Raw genomic sequence first — 26879 nt, forward strand, 5'->3', positions numbered from 1 at the left:
AGTGTATTGTCATATAACCCCTCTCTTACAGATATAAAAGCACCATGCATGACAAAGTGTAAAAACATAAACGCAACAAGATATATAAGCCTACAGCAGTAATGAAATGATGGACATATTGCATGCCACTTCAGGATATCCAAACTTAAAAAATAGCAAATTCAAATCTAAACAAAACGGGCGAGATGATCAAATGGATAATGCAATACACTTAAACCCAGAGACCCATTTCGCTTTTTTTCTTGGAGCAAGTAACTTAGTCTCTATTGCCCGCTTTGTGACACTGCATTGAGGTTGAAGCTTTGACTTAAAGAGAGATTTTCCTTTATAGTATTTTTCAAAAATCACAACTAAAAATATATTTTAAATTCAATTTACTGCTGCAATTGTGATAGTAAAACATTTCTTTTAAATGGCAAGATATGAAAACACACAACATCATTGATAATGTAAACATATTTCAGTAATGAATAAAATTTGCTAAAATAAATGGAAATATTATCAATCGTATAATTGTTACATTTCGTTATCTCATCATTTAATAAAACATCTTGAAATATAACTCCTGTTCCAGCTGTGATGGAAAGATATTTCTTATGAAAATCAAATAATTACATGGTGTGTTTTGACCTAAACATTCACTTCTGACACCTACACATTTCTGTCTGGTAAAAACATGAGAAATCTATTGTAGGCATGAGAATGTAAAGTTATTGAATATCTAGTATTTTTTAAATAAACTTTATCTTCATATTAAGAACTTATTTAAAGAAATTCGCTGATAAAACAAAAATGATAATGGGTATTATTGCGTAGAATACAGTTTGGTCTACCTTACAAATTCATATTAGGTTACTAGGAGAATACTTTGCATTGGTTTGGTTAGGTTCTGCATCATACCAAGGGAACTATAATAATATGTATAAGTAGCAAGTCTGAACCAATGAGGTTACAATAAAAATGTCCAAGACTACCCAGGAGGATTCTATACCTTGCTTTCAATCTGAAGGTTAGTGACTTGACTATAACACCCATCCTTTGCTTTGTGGTTGAAATAGAAATCTTTTCTTGCAATCACCCCACAGCTATTCATGAAACAACTTCCTAAAAACACTATTCATGAAACAACTTCCTATAAACAAACATTTTAAAATGTTAGCCAAGGTTTTCCATAGTTTTAAAAGTTTTTTTAATACATGTCTTTGATAATCATTGATAAATTATTTAAACCTAAAATAAATATCGAGGTCATCCAACTCTAACCCAACAAGCTCCATGTGTGGTAATTTTTATTTTTTTTTAGCTTATATTCCAACCCAACCCCTCCACTTCCCATGTAACCAACAGAGATTAAACAAAATATCCCATTATATTATGGCGGGAATAGTCATGTGATCTAAACACACATGACACATGACAATGTTATTGCAAAAGTGGCAGTTTTCTAAAAATTTTCTCAAAGTTGTCACTCTCGCACTTCTATAGAGTCAAAAGCCCTCAATTTAGAGGTATGTGCTAAACTAAAAACAATATATAACTGTGCATAACAGCAATAATGAAATAAACATAGTTTGCTTGTGATAGCCAAATCAAAACTGTAATATATATTCAATATATTATATTTACATTTGGATAACTTTGTGAATCAAAATTACATTTAATGCTTTCGTTCCTAAGACGAGAGCATCCCATACTTCAATTGGTATTTCATCAATTCTTCTTTTAATAGTATGGTACTGTCTACAGCGGCAGCAACATTAACTTTCTCTTCTTCTAATTTCATTTCTAGCTCCTTCTTTTGGTTTTGAAAACAAGCCTCCATTGTTTTAATCCTATTGTCATATTTTTGGTTTAAACTTGTGTGTTGAGACCTCAGTGCTGTAACATCTTTTTTGTAACGTTCTTTTTGAATTGCTATGTCATTTTTTAACTTCTGGTTTTCTGTAAGAAGCTCCTCATAGCTTGGAAGGTGCTCTATTTCTTTACAATTATTATTCAGGTTGGTTTCATTATTGGCACTGCTTTTAGATAACAAATAAGCATTATCACAATCTTGATTAGGATTAACATTTGGTAAAAGGCTATTAGATGATGGAATGTTATGCGACGGTCCATCACTAGATGAGGGAGTTTGAGGAGGAGTGTAAAACTCTGACTTTGGAGAGTGGGATGAAGGAGATGAATCTCCACTGCCAGTGGGAAAATGCATTCCTTTAGGCCTACTCCGCTCACTGACAGGACGATTGCGGTTTATTTTACTTTTACGAGGAGGGATTGGGGGACTTAACATATCTTTTGTAATAGAAGGTACATTAGAATCAGTGTCTGATTTATGTTGAGGCATGCGCTTCAAGCTGAGGTGCAAAGCTCTCTTTTTTGTTCTCATTACACTGTTTCCATCAATATCATTACCAGATAACAAAATGTTATCATCTTTGGGCTCGGAATAAAAATCTTCAATAACTTTCAGTGATCTATTTGATGTCTGATTTGTTAAGTCGATTCCCTTGAGGTCCTCGCAAATATTTTGTTCTGTAGCACAGTCAGAAATTGGAGCACCTGTTTCCTCTGACATATGTAAAAGGTCAGCTGTGGCAATGTCATGATTGCCATCTTCTGTGTTGACGTCACGACTGTCTTCTTCTTTTTCTTCCTTGAGTTCTCTGATAAAAACCTGGACATTTAGAAAAATAAAAAATGTATTAACAAAACTTTTTCATCACCGAATCATTATTCATTGCTGAACTTAATAACTCCTAAAAGATAAACTTTGAAAAATGTCCTTACAAACACACACACATTAATAAAACATAAAATCTACATGTGTGTGTCATCTACAGGGAAATCCAGACCATTTTCTGCTATGGAAATTGGCCAATTCGTTAACATCAACATTTTTGCGATTTAGACCATTTACAATTTAAAATAAATATTTCTTCAATCTCTAGGATTTACAATGCCATTTTAAATCGGAAACTAAGACACCAGGTGCCAGGGTTGCTAATTTGGCCATTTTAATGCCACATTTAATAAACTAGGCATATTTTGAAGCTGTCAGGCATAAGAAAAGTGGTTTTGCGTTTATGGCAAAAATAATAAAATTTTATCTATTTAATGCACATATACACAATAAGGACACAACATTTACTAATCTTCACACCTAGACTAACAAGATGTCGTCTTTCTATTGTTAATCAGTTTGTTTTGTTTTATTTTTTATGGGTTTTTAAATAATTTTATGTAAATTCCTGCTCCAGAGAGATGAAAAGGGAGAAAGGAGAGAGGGTGGGAATGTCATAGATTAGTTTTACATTGAAGATGTAGCAGGTTTGCTTGTAATTATACAGTGAAAATATCATTGCAAGCTATTGATGCTATGCATTTAGGTAAAATACTCACAACATCCACCAGCTGGATATAATGTACCGCCACACAAAATGTTTATGTAACCTTAATTATTTATGGCCTGATTGATAGAATTTAACGACAACTCATGATTAAAATGGCTGTCTAAAAACAGCTGAGTGATGACAATTTCGTCCAATCAACAAAATGAATAATTCACTCTCCTTGGAGTACTTTTTATGTATAAGCATGATGTAAACAATGATTTTAGAATACATGGACTGAAGTGGAAACTAAAAGCTAATAATCAGCGTGTACATCACTTGTTCTTCTGAAAAATTAAACAAATTCAGTTAAAATCATTATCAACACACAGGGTAAAAAATCTATTGTTTTTCTATAAGACAGCAATGTTTAAGTGGTAAATATTATTATTAAGATAATATAATTTGAAGAATGCTGAGGAATTGTAACACAGTGCATCTGTGAAAAACCATAAAATAAGAATAATTGTTACTTAGTGACGATTACTCTCAATGCATAGTCTGTACAAAGTTATGATGATTTGAAATGTTACACATCAATAATTTTGTTTTCTTTCTTTTCTTTTTTTTTTTCATTCCTTCTTGTGAATTAGCAAATGCTATTTACAAATATTTTAAGACATTTTTTTGTCTTACATTTCCTCTATTTCATCAAAAGTATTTGAAAAAGATAGATTCTTTTTACAGCACATTAGTACTAAACCCTTTTTGACTTTTTAGCTTGAGGTTGTTGTCCCTTGGGGGTCCTGTTAGCTCAGACGGGATCCCATCAGCTCAGTTGGCAGAGCACTCACATTACATGCAAGGGGACCAAGATCGATCCCAGGTGCAGTTGAGATTTTTTTCTGACCCCCCTGTCAACCCGGCAGTGAATGGGTAGCTGGGTCTGTTAGATCTGGTGGAAAATGCATTGCGATAGACTAGCATCCTATCCAAAGGGAAGCAAAAACAATTGCTAATGTCCATTTCACTCTAAAGAAACAAGGATAAACTCTGGCTCCATGGGCCTTATGAGCTGCTTTGTTGTCCCTTATCGATTACTTAAAGAGTTTACCTGGGGAAAATAGTTCAGCAACATGAAGACCAAATTCTGTCCTAAATCGGCAGTGCAAAGAAGAAGCTGTGAGTTTTCTTTGTCGACGTGCCGTATTATATTATTTCCAAATATGGTTCCAAGGTTCATCATCGTCATTTTGTTTGTGTCTTCACGATCAGATACCTTTAATGATAAAAGATTACAGGCGTGAAAAAAATACCCAACAAATTATGTCAGGCTTATTACAGATGAGTTAATCTTGGAAGTCGAAAGGCCAATAGTTTTTCTTATAAATAACACAATATTCGTGAATTTTGAAGACAAAATTTTTTTTAAAAAATCAACCTAATTTTTCAAAACAAAACATGGAAGTAAACAACAATTTGTTTCAGTAAATGTTTTAGTTTACAAACTGATAATAAAGTAAAAAAAATTTCATAATTTCACTTGTAATCAGCTTTCAGGCAAAACAAACAGCATAGACTACAGTGGCTGTCTTAGGTCATATAGGGGAACATCAAGTTTAATGACATCACAAATATCTAAACCTCTGTCATAATCCGAATCTAAAACAACCAATTTCCTCTCTCTTTGATGTATCTAATTATTGTAATAATGACAATCCAAAATGAAAACGTCATTAATATCATAAGAAATGAGACAGAGTTACTGTTTTAAAAAAAAAAAAAAACCTCAATGTTAACTATTGTATAACATATGTATTTTCTTCTCAGTGACAAACCTTTTTGAGAAAATCACAGACATATTTGAGAATAACATAATTGTCATCTGGAATTAAATCCATAGCTGTGGTTAGGTCTGTAACACATTTTTTTTTGGCATCATCATCTTGTGCATCCATGAAACGTAATGCAATATTCATAAATTTTTGGTAAAATTGGCAAGGAATGATAGAATCTGGGAGATCACGGAGAAATGATTTCAAAACTGAAGCAACAACATGTACATCTGTCTCTTCTTTCTCAAATTCAATTTTTTCTCCTTTGTCAAAACGTGAAATGACATCTTTGATTGTAGCAAGTCGACCTCCCAACCTGTATATATAAAAAGAATACCATCAATAAAATAACAGGCGAAGTAAATGCAAATGTTTGAGCAAAGATTAGACACATGGTGGACAGTTGCTCCAGAATTGTGTTCTTTGGTAGGGCAGTTTAAACACATTACTGCACTCGATTCAGGTGTGAATGACTATTTGACTGTAGGCAGTGTTGGATATTATGTTGGATATTACAAAGAGGATGCCTAACAGGCAACTTGTACAGTAAGAAATGGAAATATGGTATATAAGACCTACTTAGGGAATAGAAAAAAGTAATAAGAAGTGAAATGAGCATTGTAAACGCACAAAAATGGGGTAAATAAATATTTATATTTATCAATATTTTTTAAGTGGAAATGATGATAAGTATTATATTGAGAGCGCATATAATGAACACTTTGTTTTAAAAAGGACATGAATAATGATTTCAAGGTTAAAATGATCCCTGTTAGTGTTAGTCAGTATTTAGACAAAAATTTAGAAGGTTAACTTCTCCAAGACCCAAAAGTCTTAGTATGAGGTAAAGTAGCAGTTATCTTTGGAGTTCTTTATATGCATTGCCAAGTCCATTTTCAGCAACAAATGAAAACCCATTCTGATAATTGGTTGATAATGATTTGGACATGAATTAAAAAATTTTTTTAGCTTTGTATTTTGTGTACACTTTCCCCATTCTTCATATTATTTCCACACAATGTAATCATTAATCTCTAGTTTTATGAATGTTTTTGTGTTTACATTTGATCTACGTAAGAAATGGGATTAAACTAAGGTTACAAGATATGAGTTTTGTACCAATGTTTATCTTAAGCACAACATGAAAGGCATCTTAAAACTTAACCGAGGCTAATAAGACCAATTTCTGATCATCCTATGATTTAGATGTCATTGAGGACTTTTTCCATGAACATGAGCCTAGGGAAAATATTACGCTGAGAAAGCACAAGCAATCTAATTAAGGACAGCAATAAAGATTTATTTATATTTCATGTCATTAAAAAAATTTATTGCCATTGAATTGCATCCTTTTCCTGTAGTATTTTTCTCTCTCCCAAGTCTACTTGGTTTTCATTGAATGATTTACATTTATCTTTTTTTTTAAATGACTAGCTATTGACACAATGACAAGCCCAAGCCCCTTAAAATTTTTAAAAGCTGATGAGACAGAGTAGGAGATAAGAATTAGGGTCAACTCGAGTTTGCCACAAACCTACAGATGCAGCTTTTTGTTTGTTTTTAATTTTTCTGTGATGAAAGTAATTAACCAGTAGATTTTTGGACAATAAAAACATGGAATTTGTGACATATCCTCAGACCCACTGTGACATATCCTCAGACCCACTCGGTCAAACATAACTGGTTGTTTATTAGATTCTCTAAATCAGACTAAAAACATTATGGCTACACATTGTCTTATGTCTTGGGTTCAATTTATCTGGCTGGTAGATTAGTAAGTGTCTTAATTAAATGCATAGCAATGTGTGACACCTGTGTAGTTTGCTTGGTTTAGCAATCACTGTTATTCTTTGTTGAATAATGATTGTTCAGACAGTCCGAATCATCTGGGGCTAAGGACAAGGGGAATGGTTATGTTCCATCCACTACAAGTTTATCATTTAAGGAGTCCATTATTTTCCAGACGCTTGGAAGGCCATTATTGATCAGTTATTATATGGCACATTTTCACCAAAGTTGTGTGATCAAAATGATTAAAAATTGCTTTAGTTTTATCAGAATTCCGTTCTGATCCAAACAATTAACAATTGAAAGTGGATTTTTTTAAAAACTTACCGAAAGATTCCTTCCACATCAAGTCCATACTTGTATAAGTATTGAACACATTCATCCACAATGTAAGGAACTCTTCGACCAGATGCTTTCTCCCAGAATAAAATCTCTTCTAAAGACTGACTGAATAAAGCTGGATTAAAAAAAAAAAGTTATGATATTAAAAACTTTTACTGCTATTAATAACATGTCCACCATTATCATCTTTATCTTTTTATAGAGTGCATAGTAAAAACAAAGCAAGATTGATTTACTTCTATCTCAAATTAGGACTGATCTGCTTTGGTCTCCTAGTTTCGTTTGCTAGTTCATAACCAATATACATACAATAAATATGAAATAACTGCTACATTTTTATTAATTAAGTACTTATTAATATTAGCTTAAAACTTTACATTGTTGCCTTTAAAATATGATGTGGTTTTTTTTACCAACAAAAGTTCATCACACAAACTCACAATAACAATTGTGATTGTAAAATTTCTTGGTTCATGTTTGCCTTACAAATCTTCTACAGTGCAGCATAGAAATCTCGAACAAGTTGGGACTGGGCCTGTTTGTTCAAGATTTCCGTGTTGTGTATTTTATAAAGAATTTGAAGAATAATGTGAGGGAAGGGAGGTGTGTGTTGTTTCGGTGAGGTCCCATTATAATGAAGTGTGGCGTTTAGAGCATCTTGTTTCATTCAATAACAAGTGAAATAATGTTTCCCTTTACATGTGCTATAATAAGAAGACAAAGACAGCATGTCCCAATGTTGATTACATACTCAGCATGCAACGTTTTTAACCTACAAATCCAGTATCTGATCACTGCCATTCCTCACCTATCTCTCTCATGCCTCTCTTCTCACCCCATATTCCCCTTCCCTAATTACTTCTTTGATTTTAATACAATAACAGTAACGTAAGAGCCTCCGACATCATTCCTGGTTCTGGTACAAATTAGAGTGAGACATCGTGTGCATCAGACACTGGTCAAATATGCTTGGTATCCCCCCCCCTCCCCCCCTTCCTCTATACACACACATACACTTAACACATTAACTAATACATTTAAGGCCACATAGAGAGCTATGGCACTTATGTTTCCATTCAATACAAACATAAGGCAAAAGAATTTTATCAACAATTGCGAAAGTTAAGGTCCATTTTGTTAGAGATTTCCATGTTAGCCTTCGATAGTGTTTGAAATTTTCTGTTGCCAGTACAATGAGAAGGATTAAAACAGGGAATTTGCATGTGTTTGAGATTTCCGTGATTTTGATTTTTGCACTGTATATAGTATTTATGGATTTTGAAATTGGCCCTTTGATAAATATTAATGTATTGTTATGTAACGTTTTATTCCTTTCATTTTTTGGATCTTTTATAAGGTCTTTTTTTTCAAGATATGGACTATGGACTAGCCTGCCCGTATACAAAATAGCTACAATATATATGAGATTGCTATGAAATATGACAAAACCTACCTCCACCTCGTTTTGCATAGAGAACACGTTTCAATGCTTTTAACCATGTTTGCTTTTCTTCAGCTGTGTCAGCACACAGAGAAATGGTCTCATTTCCTATAAAGAATGAAAATAATGTCAAAAGTAGAAAAGACTTTTAATATATAATAAGATGGAAAACAAGATATTAAATCTTTCATAAGTTTTCTCCATACTTATTTTATTACAAAATCTTTACATTAATTAATTTTCCCCAATCATTTCTCAACCAGCATATAACAAAATCCCAAGCATATGAATGGTTTTGAGAGTCCGACATATCCAACACCATATCTGATTTCCCTTGGGTTTTTTTTTTTTTTCCGACACACCATCTATTTCTTCTTTTTTTTTTGTTTTCTTTATCAGTGCTATTCCTTGTTTAATACATTGAAAGACGAAATCCAACGCTTATTGTATCAAAACAAAAACAAAAAATAATTTATTTTCACACATGTTATCCTACATTATTATATCTCTTTACGGATTAGGTAGGGCTCATCTTTGTGCTTAGAGCCTCTCTATGGAGTAAATAGGTCTTATCTTTTCCCTTAGAGCTCTGTATGGGTTAGGCACTATATATATCTATGCCTGTTACTATTATTATCTTGATTTGATAAGTTAAAAATTTTCTAATATTGTTCTATGTAGCAAATGGCTATATCAATGTGATTACATGTGTAGTTATAGCCCCTTAGAACCATAAAGCCCATGGGATGAGAGTTTACCATGGTTTTTGTAAGTACATTAAACAAATGGTAGCAACTGCTTCCTATAGGGATGCCATCTGGCAAATTAAAAAAAGCCTGAAAAATTGCGCGAATGTGTGACTCACACTATGTATTTATTTTTTATTTTTTTTTAAAGGGTTTTACGGCGCTTGCAACACATTAAGGTCATATCAGCGCCAGTAAAAAGGAAGAAAATGGGATAGTAAAAAGTTCTAGAATTACAATAAAGCATCCAAGAAAAGGGAAGACAAAGGGGAATTGGTTCAAATAAGAAACAGGTGTAGATTCCAAAAGCACTCTATCAAAGTACTTAGTTTGAGATCACCTAAAAGTCTCATCCAGACACAAGCACAGGTCCCCGCTAACAGGAACACACTCAAATGTTTTACAAATCATATATAATATAAAGAAAGCATAATACAATGCATAACAGAGAGATGATTTACATTGAAAAAAATATCATCTCCCAAAAATAACTATTCATTCGACTGTTTCCCTCTCAGCCAGGGCATCTGGCCAGTACCAGGACAAAACCAAGTAATCTCATTCCAAGACAAAGACAGAAAGCATGTTGGAAAACAGATATAAGGGGATAGAAGACACAGTATGTACCCCCCTGCCCACTATGGGAGGTCAGGAACCCCACCCAGGACTCACACTATGAATAAGGCTTCAAAGTATCGAAGTGGAATACTGTTACTGTATAGCATAGTAGGTAAACACCACACAAAAAATAAAAGTTAGCAATAATAAATGATTTTATTGTTATTTTCTGACATATTGACTTAAAACTGTTATTAAGTCAAAGACCTATTTGAATGTGAACTGAAAACAGAGGTTTTTAAATTTTGAAAATCCATCAATGATTTCATAAGTTATGGTTTGTTTTTTGGGGTTTTTTTTTTTAGGTCACAATACTTTGTATAACCCTTATGTATAGGGATTTGTTTCTAAAAAAGTGTACCTATCTCGGTTGTAATTTAATGAAATTTTGCCATAACTCTAGCATCAATCAAGATAAATCAATGAAACTTGGTATTCCTGTACATTAAAAAAATTATAAGTCTATTTTTGTGGTCAAATACGTGTTATCTTGTTAGATTTCGAATACAGTTGAAAGTAAAAGTTGTTGATGTTATGAAAAATAAAGACAGAGTTCACTCGGATGTAGAGAGAGAGAGAGAGAGAGAGAGAGAGAGAGAGAGAGAGAGAGAGAGAGAGAGAGAGAGAGAGAGAGAGAGAGAGAGAGAGAGAGAGAGAGAGAGAGAGAGAGAGAGAGAGAGAGAGAGAGAGAGAGAGAGAGAGAGAGAAAATAAAGGAGGAATGAAATATGAACAAGCTAAAATAATGTAGGAAAAAATTTCAGAGGAGACTGCAAAGTTAATCAAAAAAATAATATGCCCATATAAGTAGAAGTCCAATTCTTAGAAACTGGGCGAGTCCATTTTGTTTTAACGAGAAAGGGTGGTATATATAGGATATCATTTGAAAATTATTGAATTCATAAGTATTTTCCATAATTTAATTCAAATGTTACCCCGTGTGGTGTCCGGGGTCCCTCAACTGAGAGGGTCAAGAATAGCCCAACGCCAAGCCAGCGTGTCGTAAAAGGCGACTAATGGTGTGTGATTCCCCCATCTTTGAGTCACCTGGTCCTCCAGGTTGGGGGTTGGCAAAGGGTTAACACCCCTTTCCGTTAAACTCAAACCGTTACAGAAACACAGACAGACAAACCAAATCCTTTTTTTAGCTTGGGCGACCGAAGAGTTTCTGGAATTACAGAATTTATGAAGGACAACAGACAAAGCCGAAAGGACTCTGCTGACCCGATGACGTCTTCGCCAAACAAGTAGCTTCGAATTGCGTCGTGGAACGTTCGCACCATGTATGAAGCAGGAAAAAGCTCTCAAGTTGTGACTGAGATGAGAAGATACAGGCTGCATATACTTGGAGTAAGCGAAACCCACTGGATACAATCCGGACAGAAACACCTCAAGTCTGGGGAGAAGATTTTATATTCAGGGAGAGGGGACGGGATTCATACACAGGGAGTAGGAATAATTCTAAGCAAGTTTGCCCAGAAGTCACTGGGAGGATGGGAACAATGCGGAGAAAGGATCATCATGGCGTCCTTTACAACACGGAGTAAGAAGATCAGCATGAACATTGTACAGATCTATGCCCCAACAAATGATGCAACAGATGAGGACAAAGATACATTTTATGACTGCTACAACAAGTCATTGACAAGTTGCCAAGGAAAGACAACATATTGATGGGAGATGCTAATGCAAAAGTGGGACAGGATAACGTAGGCTATGAAGGTATCATGGGACGTCATGGCATGGGAGAAATGAATGATAATGGTGAGAGATTTGCAAATTTCTGTGCATTCAACAGTTTGGTGATTGGAGTATCAGTGTTCCCCCATAAGAGGATCCACAAAGCAACTTGGGTCTCACCAGATGGTGTGACAGAGAATCAGATTGATCATTTTTGTATCTCTCGTAGATTCAGACGTTCATTGGAAGATGTGACAGTACGGAGAGGGACAGATGTTGGATCAGACCACCACCTGCTATTGGCAAAGCTTAAGCTCCGACTCAGAAAACACGGGGCCAGATCACATACAAGAAGAAAATTCGAGGTGAATGCACTTGATGGGGAAAAGAATGAGGAATTCAAACTACAATTGAGTAATAGATTCCAACCTCTTACTGAGCTCGAGGAGGACATAGATGTAGAGTCACATTGGGCAAAGATCAAGGAAGTCTACATAACAACTTGCCACGAGGTATTGGGGGTAAAGAAATCGGAACATAAAGAATGGATAAGTCCAACCACCTTGGACCTTATTGAAAAGAGGAGAACAAGGAAGGAACAAGTGAATGCAAGCCGAACAAGGGCTTCAAGACTGGATGCACAAGAGCAGTATCGAGCCATAGCTAAGGAAGTCAAAAGATCTGTGAAGAAAGACAAGGAAGCATTCATGAACAGACTTGCAGAGAAAGCAGAAGCAGCAGCGACTGGAGGACACATGAGGATCCTTTATCAAACTACCAAGACACTTGCTGGAAAATATGGAAAACCAGAGGTACCAGTCAAAGACAAAGATGGGAAAACTATTTTTGGAAAAGAGGCTCAATCTGAACGATGGAGGGAACATTTCAACTGCCTTCTGAACAGACCACCACCAGACAACCAGCCAGAAATTTTGCCTGCAAGGAATGAGCTACCAATTAGCTGTGATCCACCATCGATAGCAGAGATTGTGGGTGCCATTAACAAGATGAAAAGGGGGAAAGCTGCTAGACCAGACCAGATTCCAACGGAGGCTCTAAAAGTTGATGCGGAAAGAAATGCTGAGGCCCTGCACCCACTATTTGAGAGAATCTGGAATGACGGGATATTCCCAAAGGATTGGAAGGAAGGACATCTTATCAAGCTTCCAAAGAGAGGGGACCTCAGTAATTGTAATAATTATCGAGGTATCACTTTTCTTTCTATCCCAGGAAAGGTTTTCAACCATATTATTTTAGAGAGAATTAAGAATGCAACAGATGCTAAACTGCGGGACGAACAGGCAGGTTTTCGGAAAAACCGTTCAACCACCGACCAGATTGCCTCTCTGCGAGTCATAGTGGAACAGTCTATAGAATGGAACTCTCCTCTTATTGTCAACTTTCTGGATTACGAGAAGGCTTTCGACAGTATTGACAGAGCAACATTGTGGAAAATTCTGGCACATTATGGACTCCCTGAAAAGATAGTAAACCTCATTAAGGAAATGTATGAAGGATCAAGTTGCAGGGTTGTACATGAAGATCAGCTTACTGACAGCTTTGAAATTAAGACTGGTGTCAAGCAGGGATGCTTGCTCTCTCCATTCCTGTTCATCCTTGCCATTGATTGGCTAATGAAGGAAACCTCCAAAGGGAGAAGAAATGGGATACAGTGGACCCCCTGGACACAGTTGGATGATCTGGATTTTGCAGATGATCTGGCTCTTTTGTCCCACACCCAGGACCAGATGCAAGCAAAAACCACAATTATAAACAGCCTCTCGGAATCAATTGGTCTAAGAATTCACCCTGCAAAGTCAAAGGTCTTGGGGATAGGTACGCGTCAAAGGGAGCAGATCAAAGTAAAAGATCAGGAACTCGAAGATATAGACACTTTCTGCTATCTCGGAAGTATAATTGACAAGGATGGAGGCACGGAAGCAGAGGTGAAAGCACGAATAGGAAAGGCACAGGCTGCATTCACATCTTTGAACAGAGTTTGGAGAACTAAAGATATCTCCCTTCAACTAAAGCTAAGACTTTTCAACTCAAACGTGAGGTCTGTCCTACTGTATGGATGTGAAACTTGGAACGCATCACAGGCATGTATAAGGAGGGTACAGATTTTCGTAAACAGGTGCATGCGTAAGCTACTCAGAATAAAATGGATGGATAGAATAAAAAATGAAGAAGTATGGAAAAGAACACAGCAGAAACCAGTGGGAGAGGATATAGGAAGAAGACGATGGAGGTGGATTGGACACACGCTTAGAAAGAATGACTCAACTATAACAAAGAAAGTATTGGACTGGAACCCTCAGGGCAGAAGATCAAGGGGAAGGCCACGAGGAACATGGAGAAAAATTAAAGAAGCTGATATACAGAGAAGTGGTAAGACCTGGAATGAGATAAAAAAGTTGGCTCAGGATAGAGAAGGATGGAAACTGTTTGTCTGTGGCCTATACCCTGACCCAGGGTGAAAAAGGCATTGATGATGATGAATTCAAATGTTATTTAACAATATGAATAGTGTAACAGAATAACATTTTTTTTGGCATAAATTCATTTTTTTTAAAAATGTGATGTTACAAGTATCCTAACACCCCCCACCATTAATGGGCTCGTCATTCCAACACAAATGTCTCGCAATCAGTAGCCCAGCAATTTGTGTAAATATCGGTGACGGGCGTGGTGGAAGGGAAGGTTTGCTGGTAGATGGGTTGGTGTTTAGATGTCCAACGGAAAAAGTACTTTTTTATGCTACATGTCTAAATTTTGGAAATTATAGAGAACATGCTAATACTAATATAGGAAACAGCCTCAAAAAGTATAAATGGTACTAACTGAACTCGTACGCTGGCATGAAGATAGACTGACCTCTTTTCTGATTGTATGCATTTTTATCAAAGGGTTTACCTGTTATTATTATCAGGTCCACAAAATAATCCCAGTCGACAGGCCATTCTGGGTCAGCCTACATCGCTCAATTGTGATAAAAATGGACAGATTTTCAACTAAATTGATAAACTGCTGAAATTTATTTTGCAAAGTTCCAACTGGCTTCGATCATCACAACCGGAGAAGTCGGAGGATCCGGTCAAATTGCCAAAAACCCGGATTTCCGGCTAAAACCCAGAAAAGTGGCATCCCTGTTATTACCCTTTGAATATAATACTTTATTGCAAAGATATTTCTGCCAGGTGTCAATCATTATTGGGTGCACAATGGAGCCAGAAAAAAAATTCTCAAAGGCACCCAGAATCAATACCAGTCCCTTTGCTTTTCGGTAAGTTCTCAGTTTCCAAATGATAATTCAATCTGTTCCTATAGTATTTTATACTTAATATGAATAAGTACAGAATATGAAAATAAAAAAACAAAAACAATCCAAACAATATGAATACCATTGATTATGTCAAAATATCCACGCTTAGGATCATTGGGGTCAATTGGTGGTTCTACAAGGGTTTGCTTATCCAGGTGTATGGTTTCCAGACATTTCACATCACTTTCTTTGGAATAAATCATGAGCGACTTGTCACGAAGAAGAAACCATTTCCGAGACCAGGTGTGAAGCCTATGACCCTTTTTTCGGAGCCATCCACCTATATCCTTATTGCTGCTCATCCTTTCTGAAATGTTATTCAAGCCTCTGAAAACAAAATCAAAATGAGTTTATGAGCTTGTGCCAGAAGCTGGAACCTAAATGCATGTTCCTATTTTGATATAGAAAACTGCATAAATTCATTATCTTTAAATTTTAGCAATGCTTTTATCAATTGGGACAATATTATCAATTGTTTAAAAATTATTTATTTATTTATCTATTTTATTTAATATTACAGTTCATTCTACTTAATCCCACATCGGTTAATCACATACTACACTTATACGCTACACATTCTCGAAAAACGAATTTTTTTCTATATAATAACTCCGCTTAATCACACACCATCTACGCTTAATCGCTACACCTTGATTGGAGTGACAACCAACAGCCATATGAAATCAACGTTGCTGTTCCTGTTCCACACAACTTTTCGGCCAAGCATTTGATCAATTCGTAACAATGGACAACAGCATACCCATCATCGGTGAACTGACATCTCAGGAACACAAAAGACAATGCCTAGATAATGAAGATGATGATGAGTCATTGGAATGTGACACACAACCCCTGACAAACAGTGAAAAACTTGACATAGTAAACAAACCAAACCACTTCATCTAAGAAGAATGCTTGACAGATCTACATTGATGATCTACATTGGCGAGATTGGAGACAAAGGTTTATAAACAGCTTGCAACAGAATAGAAAGCAATCAATGCTTCACGATTACTGTTCTATCAAACAATACTGTCACATTTTGTTGTCGATAAAACATGAAAAATAAAAGATTTTTAAAAAACAGGAAAAAAAAACCCACATCAATAAATAAATATAAAACAAACATTCTAATGAGGTCATGTCTAGAACGTGATGGTCCCAAGCCCGCGAGAAAACTCAGAAGTGAAGGTCCTACATGAATGACACATGAAAGCTGGTGCTTAGATGTGATTTTTAGCTTCTCCGCTTAATCACACACTCCGCTTAATTGGCACACTAACCTGAACTTCCGAGGGTGTGCGATTAAACGGAGTCGACTGTTTTATTGGGGTTTTTTTGTATAAATTGAATTTAAATAAGCTAACAATACAAATCTTCTCAGTTCTGATCTGATCAAAACTCATTTATAGCTGGCATGTCATCATAGTTAATGCAAGCAATTGGTTTATCTTGATTTTAGACAAAACGAATATTTAAAAAATATTTTTAGAGGATAAAAAGTTTCAAGTAATAAATGCACTTGATTAAAGGGGTAAGATGGAAAAAAAATAATCACAAGACTCGCATAACTATGATGACAAACCTGGTTCTGGCACAAGCTCGAGAGCTTGGCCATAACAACTTTATCAATCTTTGGTGTACAGTGGTGAAAACTTAAATGCCCTTCTTTTTTCAGTTTCAGTGTATCCCACATTTTGCAGGGTTGCCATAATGAATGCAAAATCTCCATACATCTCAGTTCGTAGCATCATCTTCCTTCAGGCCCCTTTCTTTCATGTCATCCTTAACCCTATTCATCCATCTAGTCTATGGGCATCCCTTTTTCTCTCTTTCCCACTAATTGTATATTCAATACTTTCTTTCCAACATACTCCCTCTCTCATCCCTTAACATGTCCGAACCATTTCAATTGATTTTCTCATATTTATTGATACTTTTAGTAGAATAGAATAATATCTCTTTAAAACATAACCCTAAATGTCCACTTTTCAAAACAGATTTTGCCTAAATTTCCACCATGCGTATGAGGTTCCAGGGCTGAACCATGAGAACTTTATCAATCCTTGGTGCATAGTGGTGATCACTTAAATGCCTGTTTGTTTAGTGAAACAGAATCATATTTCTTTAAAATATAACCCTAAATGCCCGCTTTCAAAAACAGATTCCCCTTAATGTCCACCATGACAAAAAGTTCGACAATCAAAAAAAAAAAAGAAAGAAAGAAGGAATTTTACTGCACCACCTACACTTAAAAACTAGAGACAGCATTTCTAAAGGCAGAGTATCCACTATACATGCTCAAAGCACTTCCCTAGCCAACAGCAACACTTTACATGTAGGATGAGACATAACACCTGTTGGGAGATATTACAATTCTTCTTTCTTAAAAAGAGACAACACTGTTAATAGGGTTCTGATCCGTAACATAGTCAGCATGGTCAGTGAGCAGGTGGGTAACAATGATCAGAAAACTTTGACTCTGGTAAAACACAATTATAAAACAAATTAACCCCTATCACAGGAGATGTGAATGAGTACCTTGTTATAGACTGTGATGAGTAATTTAAGAGAGCTGTGGTTCAAAAGAGACGCTGTACAGTACAGTACAGTGCAGTGTCTACTGTATGAAATGAAAATTTGGTAACATAGTGTCTGCTGCAGGGAAAAGAAAATGAAGCATAGTGAAACACATTGATTATAGTGAACCAATTAAAATACTCAGTATTTACATTTTATGTGAACGTCCCTGTTTATTCATCTTGCTCTCTATAAACTTCGTCTGTTTTTTCTGCTTCCCACCCATCAGGCATTTAGGTGATTACCACTGTAGTGAGTTAAGTGATTGGTAATCAGACTAGGTCAGGTAACTCCTATGAGATAGTATATCACTTTCTTACAATCAACTAAAAATATTCCTATAATAAACTAGAATATTTTTACCTACATAATTTCATACGTAGACGTCATCTACTTCACTTAATATAATTCACATCCTTATCATAAATTAAGCTTGTCAATGTGTCTTTTGGCAAATGTAATTGTCTTCCCTGATATTCCATACAAGGTGAAACACTGTAGACACTGTAATTTCCTCATGTAACTGATAAAGGGCAAAAGAGTTTTTACATGAGGTTAATTTAACCACTTGACTTAACCCTTTGTCAAAGTCAAGTTCAATTTGAGAAAAATCACTTGACTTAAGCTATCTTATTTCAATTTTAAATGATTTGTTATTTATATGAAAAGTCTTTTCAACTATTATGATGAAAATAATTTGACACAGCCCTGAGATGAAAAAAAAATTCTCTAATGGGGTGGTCTTTATTAACTCTTCATGTGCTCGAGAGCATTGGTCACATGGCACAATGTGCTCTAAGTGACCCACATTGTGAACAGTGTTCACAGCTTTTAAAATATTTAACATCACGATTTGTCATATTTTGTTCAGCTTGGCAAATGGGTATATTTATAATTTTCATTAACAAAGCAGCGTGTTTACACTTGTTAAGAAATATCCAATCGTTGGACAGCAACAAATCATATGATTGATGACTGGGTTGGACGAAAACCTGAAAATAGATCGCCCCCATTGACGTACAGCTGCAAGGTCCCTGTCATCGTCTGGCTTTCTTTACCGAGAGACCTCTGCCAGATGTCTTCCCCCCAAAATTCAAAGGTCATAAAGTTACTTCTAGCACCATTTCTATGCTCTAAACTTTAAAAGAATGCACTTAAAACACTGCTTTAGCGCAAATGTGATTGGATGTGATGGTGACAGTCAGTTACAATTTACTTAATTTTTTAAACAATAAAATCAAAATCCAAAATTTAATTGTGGAAGGCCTCCCTATATCTAAATTGTCCAAGAAATTCACATTAACAAAAAAATCCATCTGTAAAAGTAAATGCAAACATATAACTGTCGTTCAAAGTATAGAAGATCCAGTTATGAAAAAACGTTATCGGATACCTGCCAATTAGAACTCTCTTTCTCTTCGGTTTTAATCTTAAGTTGTTTAAACTATTTTATTTGAATTTGGCAAGAAGAGCTAAGGTGGCACCCGGTCATCAATTAAAAATAGTGGCAGGGACCTCATTGCTGGATTTGTGGAGTTTTGCATTTCGTGTAACCATCATTTGGATTTCAAAACTGGCCTAAAATGGCCGCTGACATTTGAGTTAGGATTTTGCTGGAATTAGTTCAGGGATGCTGTATATAACTTTACCCTGAAATTAATTTTATTAAAAAGTTAAGATATTAAATTACGTGCCGCAACAGGAATTTTGAATTACCAATTTCTGATTTATTAATAACCCAAAGCTAAAAAATAATACCTTATTTTGCCATGGTCAAAAGAGATACTAAATTGGCATTGATTTAAACAAACATAAACGGCACCAAGCCAATTCCTCCTGAAGAAAATAAAATATAAATCATTAAATTAAAATCCATCCCATAAACATAAAATCTATGGATTTTTTTCTGCTGCTCATCACTCAAAAGTCCTAAAAATCGGGTCCAGCCACTAGGCCATATTATCAGCTCACTGCTGGAGTGCCAAATGGATGTTTACCGTTTACCAATGTCAACGGCAAAAGGAAAAAGGTCTATCTAGAATCTATGGTTTTTTTGGGTTGTTTTTTTTTCTGTATATTCGTCTAGACTAAGAAATATTTGGGTCGTTTCCCTTAGCACGAGGGGCTTACGGAAGCCCTATAATGTAATTATATAATCTTATTCTTAATATATCTGCTTCGACTTCGATCTGAGAATGAACATGATAAATGATGATGAGACCATGAACATGACAATGAGTCTGAGTATGAGATTGAACTGAGTGTCTTGTCAAGAGTCTGAGAATAGGTGAACTGAAGACTTTGGCTAGTCATAGAAAGAAGACTGCTTCCCGATAAGAACAGAGAATCGTAAACCCTGGAAAAGGTAGGAGTGGGAAACTAAACGAAAACAGTACCATTATTTGATTTGGTACTTGTCAGTAACAGGCGTTTCTTGACTGACGACGATGGTAGATATATCTTGGTCCTGATTCCAGTTTCAAGAACGAAACCAAAACATAGGCCAAAACGATTATGACTTCCGCTTCCTTCATTGACTCCTCCCCTCCCATTTGTCTGAGGATTAGCGAGTGTTCACTAATTTATTTTTCAGTATTTTCTCAAATTTTGAAAAGATTGTAGCCATTCATTTAGGCTGTATGATCAAGAACAGATTTTTAAATTGCTGTTGAGAATATTTTCTCCAGTCTCGCTGTCAACGATAATGAAAACTACACACATAGTGTTGACGTCATCTACAAATGTTTTCTGACTGACTGAGAATCGGTGTGTAGGATATATATTGACATTTTCAATTGGTGTTTATTTTACTCTTTTATTTGAATGATATAGGAAATTTCGGACACTGAATCGGCTTCTATTTGGAAATTCAATTTTAACAGGAGTGTTCACTGTCGTAAGTATGACACAGTGGACCAAATACATTCCAGTTTTAGTCATAGATAGAAATGAAAGGGTTATTCTGACTGACTTGTTTTGTATCACTTCACTCTACTGCTGAGTAACAGACTCTTCTCATTTTATTCACTTTTCATATTGTCGTGTTCTAGTAAACTGAATGTAACTCAGTCTCTTCAGACGAGAATACGCTTTAGATTACGGTTGTCGCAATGGGTGTGATATTAATAATATAGAAAATGACTTAATTAAACTTACTTTGGTCGATTGGTGACAACTCCTCTCCTACTAATTATATGATTTAATTAGGCACCCCCTGACCCGATGAAATATTACTAGAAGAATATATATATTTACACCATTACGCACTTCAACTTCATGTTCACATGTCATGATTATCAACTGCGGCTGTGACTATGCTGCATGTTTTTCTAGCAACTGAGAAAGCACTGTACATTTTAAGACTTGCTTGGTGATCAAGTCCAAGTTGATGTTTTGGTTTGTATTTTTATTTTTTATACCATAGGCAGGGGTTCTTCACTTATTATAAGAAAGTTCTAGTTGGAAGTGTGCCTCAAAAAGATGTTCCTTCATAACAGTAACAGCAATAAATCAATTTCCTTATCATTATCAATCTGTGAGCTTTCTTTTTATAAATCGCAATTCGCATTAGGCATAAGGGGTCCCAAACTTATTGACATTTAGATCAAGACACCTGTTACTGTTAACTGTTAGTTTGATTAGGTATTTAGTTAGTACAATTTCTTCAACATATTGTATAATTATAATGCTGTTGGTGTTACCGGTTGGACTTACATAGTTTCACAGCGCGCCTAAAGAGGGGATTTTTCAAAATTATCATCAGGGGGGAGACCTCCCCCCACCCCCTCAAACCCTAAAGATAAACTTTAACCTGATTTAACATAATGTAATGTTGCCATCACTTGCAATATCAAAACTGATGGGAAACACAGTCAGTAATAATGAATAATGGCGTTGGCCAATCTTAAGCGATGACAACAGACTCAGCCAATTGTTTTTGAAATTAGAAAAATCACACCACAAACGAAACTAGTTTTATAATATTAATGATTTATTAGACATTGCAACTAATTGAAATCCCATAATGGCTAAAAGATTAAGTATTATAATAAAAATGCTGTCAAAATACGGAAGTCCTCACGTGTCAACCAGTTACTCATTTTATACCTGAGTGGCATGAGAGAACGTGGGGAAAGAGCCTTTTCCTAGTACTCAACTTTGCACAGCCACAGTAGGTCTCAAACTCAAGCCAGTAAATTGAAGGATAGTCTTGTGGATTTTTTATATTGAAATGTTATCCGGATTTGGCCCTGGCACTTTAGTATTAATTTCAGCTACCCAGTGTTATTGAATCAAACTGTTTATAGTATAGCTTTATTTTTGTTTTATATACCAATAACCTAGGCTGAGGGAACTCTACAACATTAAGAATTCAGTGATGATCATGCCATTAAGTCCCAACTTTTGACATCCATGGGCATCACTGTCACCTTGAGCACATTCTGAACCCATATTTTGATACACTTATGGCTGTTTTGGACACTGATTTTGTTAATATTACACTTAACCAGGTTTGGATGGGAACGGTACAGACAACAGATGTTTCAGGTACAAACTCAAACCCTTTGTTAGCACAATAAATTAAGAAACATTGAAAACAAATAAAAGAATTTTGATTTATTTTATTTTAGGTGTTTTCAACATTCCTTTGTTTAATTTTGTGTTGACGAATAGTTTGTAACCGAAACTTCCATTGTCTGTACTGATCTCATCCAAAGCCTTTCATTTTCACCTTTTTGTCAGTATTTTCACGACCCCAGGCTTCAGGCATATTTTGTTTTTTGTGTAATCCTTTTCATTATAATGGAACAACAATAAATGTTTCACTTTTAGACAACATAGAACCAATTCCAAGCATGATAATAACTCAACAAGGGAAGAGGAATAAAACTAAAGAATATATTGACAAAATATTCATTAAAATGCAATGCCTTAATATTAACTTAACAACTCAACAACAAAAATTAAAGAAGCCATACTCATTTTACAAAGTGCAGTGAGAGAATGTGAGTAAAGAGCCTTTTCCAACGACACAATTTTCTGCTCGGATCAGGAACCATGAATCGAAGGCAAGTTTCATACGAACACGACAAAATCACATTTCCACCCCCCCCCCCCCCCCCCCCCCCCTTGTTATAATTATAATATGATTTTTATTGACATTAAGAAACAACAGAAATGCAACTCAAGTTTATTGAGAGACCAAATCCCATCATTTTGCTGCTTTCTTCATGAAAACATATAAAATGACACCAAGATGACGTATTCCATCAATCGATAGGGAGAGGGTATCGGCCAACACAAGAAAACAATTTGGCATTCAAATCTCCTGCAATAATCAAAATGCCAAACAATTCTGATTATAAGTCTCTTCCACGATTCAGAACAATTATACTTTGGTCTCATTACAATTATTATGTTAGAGTAGTAGGGACCTCCACTTGCATTAGAGATGGCTCGCTTGTAAAATGAATGAAATCTTATGTTCTTATTGGCGAATACCAGTTTTGTAACCAAAGTACTGGACATGGTAGTGTTGGGGTGACAAAAATGACAGCAATTACAATGACAGGGCAATGATGATGGTAGTGATGACAATGATTATGATGATGTTGTTGACAATGATGATAAAGAGGGGTATGATGGTGGTGGTGTTGATGACTCTGTCTAAGACAACAATGATGATAATGTTGTGTTGACAATGATGGGGACGATGACCTCAGGAATTTACTGTTAAAACAGCATTTATCATGTGATCCCATTATCTTCTTCCTCATGCAACATACTGATTGCTAGAAGCAATGTTAAGGTAACAAACACATGCTTCTGTTGTGACACAGTGTGTATTGACTATGCTTATATAGCATCAATCCCTTGGGGGGGGGGGGGGGGGGATTTGGATTGGGTCTTTTTGTTGTTGATGTATTAGTAAATAAAGACCACTTAGTGATTTATAAAAAGATATATCATGGTTGTGCGGCTATGTGGTCTTGTGGTATGACACTCACTTGGGTTGAGTCTTTTTGTTGTTGATGTATTAGTAAATAAAGACCTCTTAGTGATTTATAAAAAGATATATCATGGTTGTGCGGCTATGTGGTCTTGTGGTATGACACTCACTTGGGTTGAGTCTTTTTGTTGTTGATGTATTAGTAAATAAAGACCTCTTAGTGATTTATAAAAAGATATATCATGGTTGTGCGGCTATGTGGTCTTGTGGTATGACACTCACTTTCAGATCAGAAGGTCCTGGGCTTCGGCCTCGCTCTGCACCTGTTGAGTCCTTGGAAATGGCTCTTTACTAACAATCACTCACCATACTCAGGTGTAGAATGAGTATCTGACCATTAACAGTGTTGTCTCTGTCCGAAAAAATTGTAATATCGCCCAACAGGCATCATGTGACATTCTACATGTTATGTGCTGTTGGCCAGGGCCCTTTCTAAAGTGCTTTGAGCATGATTAGTGGATATTTTGCTCTATAAAGCTCAAGTTTAAGTTTATCAAAATAGTCATATCTACATTGGCAAAAGCACAATTTATAATTGGCTATCAAAACGAAACAACTGACTTATATTGTTATCATGGCTATATTATTATTCTGTTGCTGTTAGAAAATATTTTTGTTCTCTAATGGATGTGATTCTTTTTGTGTATCATACATTTTTACTCTACATGTAAATCAAAAAGGCGAGAAAAGTTTGAATATTTATATTTATATATGGGACTTTGGCATTATATATACTTAATTCATAGCAGTCAACTGAATCAATTAAATTTGGACTGTCCTGATTTGGCAATCGGGAGAAATTTTTAAAAATGAAAGTAGACTGTCTATAAGTAAGGAAATAACCCTGGCATGTCCCAGGATTCTGTCGGGTTTTTTTACGAGTAATTTAAAACAAGGAATAAGACAAATTGAGAGCATAGCTCTAAATCTAGATTATAGGCTATAACTATAATAGTCCAAATATTATACCATTTTAAGTCATGGCGGTAGTGTTTAGGATGTCCCTTTTTCACTCTTTGAAAAGTTGGCCGCTATGATTAATTTACTCTCAAGTAGAAAAGAAGGATTGACATAAATTAGTCATTAATATACTTTTTAAAAATTAGATTTACAGCCTAATTAAAATTGAGCTGTCATTTGAAAGCTATTTGAAAAAGTTTCACAAAATAAAGATCACTGTTTCTTATTTTTATTATAATTGGGCAATGTTTTTAGTAGCAATAGTTAGCAAAGAAGATGCTATCTGTCCAGCAGTAAAGATATTTATTATAGAAATCTGAAAAGGTGTGTATGAAATGTGCCAGAAAAAGCAGTAAAAAAATTCATCTGAAAAAACTCAGCCTGCCTTGACTATCGATTGAACCTCAGACCTCCTGATAACTGGTCAAACGTGCTTTCATTACACTACAGATGTAACCCGATAGTTCAAATGATTTAATGCTTATATTCTTCACAAGGGTAGAAATTTCTGCTGTTAACCCTCAACTGCATCATAATAAATAGATGTCGGACATGAGAAGTCAAGGTCAGAGACATTAGAGTATGTTTCATTTTCATTCTGAAAATATCAAATTCACAAATTAGGGAGCAGGTGCTGGTGTATGATAGAAGTCTGAAAGAGTGCCAGAAAAAGTGCAGCTGTACTGTAAGGTCGAGTGGTATGACTCTTTGCTTTGGATTAGAAGGTCCTGGGTTCGAGTCACTGCTCTTGGCTGTGCATAGTTGAGTCTTTGGAAATGGCTCTTTACTCACATTCTCTCACCGTATGCAGGCGTAAAAAGAGGGCAGGAATCAGCACTGTCTCTGTTGAAACAAAATAAATTTAATACCTCCTAACAGGCATCATGCCTCGTACTACATGTCAAGTTTTGTTGTTGGCTGGGGACTCCTGTAAAGCACTTTGAGCAAGTGTAGTGAATATTGCTCTTTATTATAAACTCAATTTAATTTAGAAAAAGCAGAAATAAAAATATGCACAGTGTTCAATGTGTTTGTTTATTATGATGCAGGTGAGTTTTTACACACAGAAAAGTGTACTCTTGTAATAAGAAATAACCTTATATCATCCTAACTCTGTGGTGTAATGGTAGCATGTCTGACCAGTAATCAGGATGTCTGAGCTTCGATCTGCGGTCGGAGATGAGGTCATCTCTCGACCTATATGATAAGTGTTGCTGTGGCTAGGGATCCCATGTAAAGTGCTTTGAGCACATTTGATGGATATTACGCTGTATATAAAAATTCAAGCTCAAGCAATGATCACTACAATGGTTTTATAATTATAATACATTTTACAATCCTTTAAGGTAAATAAAAATTTTAAAGAAGCATGGTGTTGAACGAAAACACATGATTAGAGAGTGAACATTTGATGACAGCAAGATCAAATCGGGTTCTTTTAATAATCTGAAAGAGCAAGGGATATAACTTACAATAGCTTCATTTACACTTTTGTTAATTGGACTGAGTGTCTCAGTTCCATGAGATTAATGCTCATTGTGTTTGACTGACACCAATTTCACAATCACCAATCTGGTAATCGCATCCAAATTCCCTTGATTTTGTGACATGACGAGATACCAAAGGTTACAAAGAGGACTGCCGATTATTAGCTTTTATGACAACACGAGTGCTCCTCTTTGAAAAGTGCATAAAAAGCAGTTTTGTATTATTATTTTTTTCTAAGGAGAGATTATGATTACTCTTGGCAAGTAAGAATTGGAATTCTCACAAATTAATGAAATTTTATGTGAACATATCATGTTTTTCTTTGCATTTTCAGGTGATATTCGTGTGTGCTATACCAAGGATTAATCATTTATCATCATGTATTCAAGTATTATAGATTAACCTTGTCAACAAAATGAGTAAACACTCCAGTCAGTTTTATACAGTTGAAGTGGGTGATTCCACTTTCACTATTCTCAAGCGATATCAACATCTTCGGCCAATTGGATCTGGGGCCCAAGGAATAGTTTGGTGAGTGGATTATGGACATGCTAAGCTGTAAAATGCAGTCATTTGTTTTACCTTGGTTAGATCTTAGTTCATCATGTGCGATTGGACATATAACCCTATGAAGCACCACACACTGCTGGATATTTTTTGTGTTATTTCTTCCTAACATCCCTACAAATTCTAATTGTAATAGTCTTTTTCTGGGATAAGATAAGTCTTCCTCTTATT

General features: G+C 35.4%; 2 protein-coding genes across 4 annotated transcripts in view; one reads left to right on the plus strand and one right to left on the minus strand.

Annotated features, from left to right (window-relative positions):
* Positions 1-1286: 1286 nt before the first annotated feature.
* LOC144973025 (rho GTPase-activating protein 24-like) lies at positions 1287-20199 on the minus strand. Its single transcript, XM_078914969.1, has 7 exons — positions 20080-20199; positions 15183-15430; positions 8748-8843; positions 7280-7409; positions 5168-5480; positions 4444-4608; positions 1287-2674 (listed from the first exon to the last, which is right to left on the minus strand). The coding sequence occupies exons 2-7, from the start codon at positions 15403-15405 to the stop codon at positions 1673-1675; spliced, it is 1929 nt and encodes a 642-aa protein (XP_078771095.1). The 5' UTR covers positions 15406-15430; positions 20080-20199; the 3' UTR covers positions 1287-1672.
* Positions 20200-20233: 34 nt separating this feature from the next.
* Positions 20234-26879, plus strand: part of LOC144973037 (stress-activated protein kinase JNK-like) — a 60224-nt gene continuing 53578 nt past the window's right edge. The window contains exons 1-2 of one of the 3 annotated variants that reach the window (XM_078915004.1): positions 20234-20449; positions 26476-26672. In XM_078915004.1, the coding sequence (XP_078771130.1) occupies positions 26557-26672 (116 nt within the window). In that variant the 5' untranslated portion in view covers positions 20234-20449; positions 26476-26556. Of the gene's footprint in view, positions 20580-26475; positions 26673-26879 lie in introns of all 3 variants that reach the window. The other 2 variants (XM_078915002.1, XM_078915005.1) reach the window with 2 other exon arrangements.

Source organism: Berghia stephanieae, chromosome 5 (genome assembly GCF_034508935.2).
Source record: "Berghia stephanieae isolate SIO BIC M18660-M18661 chromosome 5, UCSD_Bste_1.3, whole genome shotgun sequence".
In the NCBI taxonomy this organism is placed as follows: domain Eukaryota; kingdom Metazoa; phylum Mollusca; class Gastropoda; order Nudibranchia; family Aeolidiidae; genus Berghia; species Berghia stephanieae.

Coding starts and splice junctions, on each gene's coding strand:
- LOC144973025 (XM_078914969.1), bottom strand. CDS start 15,405: ATGAGCAGCAATAAGGATATAGGTGGATGGCTCCGAAAAAAGGGTCAT. Junction 8,844..15,182: donor ATATTTTGACATAATCAATG/GTATTCATATTG, acceptor CATTCTTTATAG/GAAATGAGACCATTTCTCTG. Junction 5,481..7,279: donor GATGTGGAAGGAATCTTTCG/GTAAGTTTTTAA, acceptor TTATATATACAG/GTTGGGAGGTCGACTTGCTA.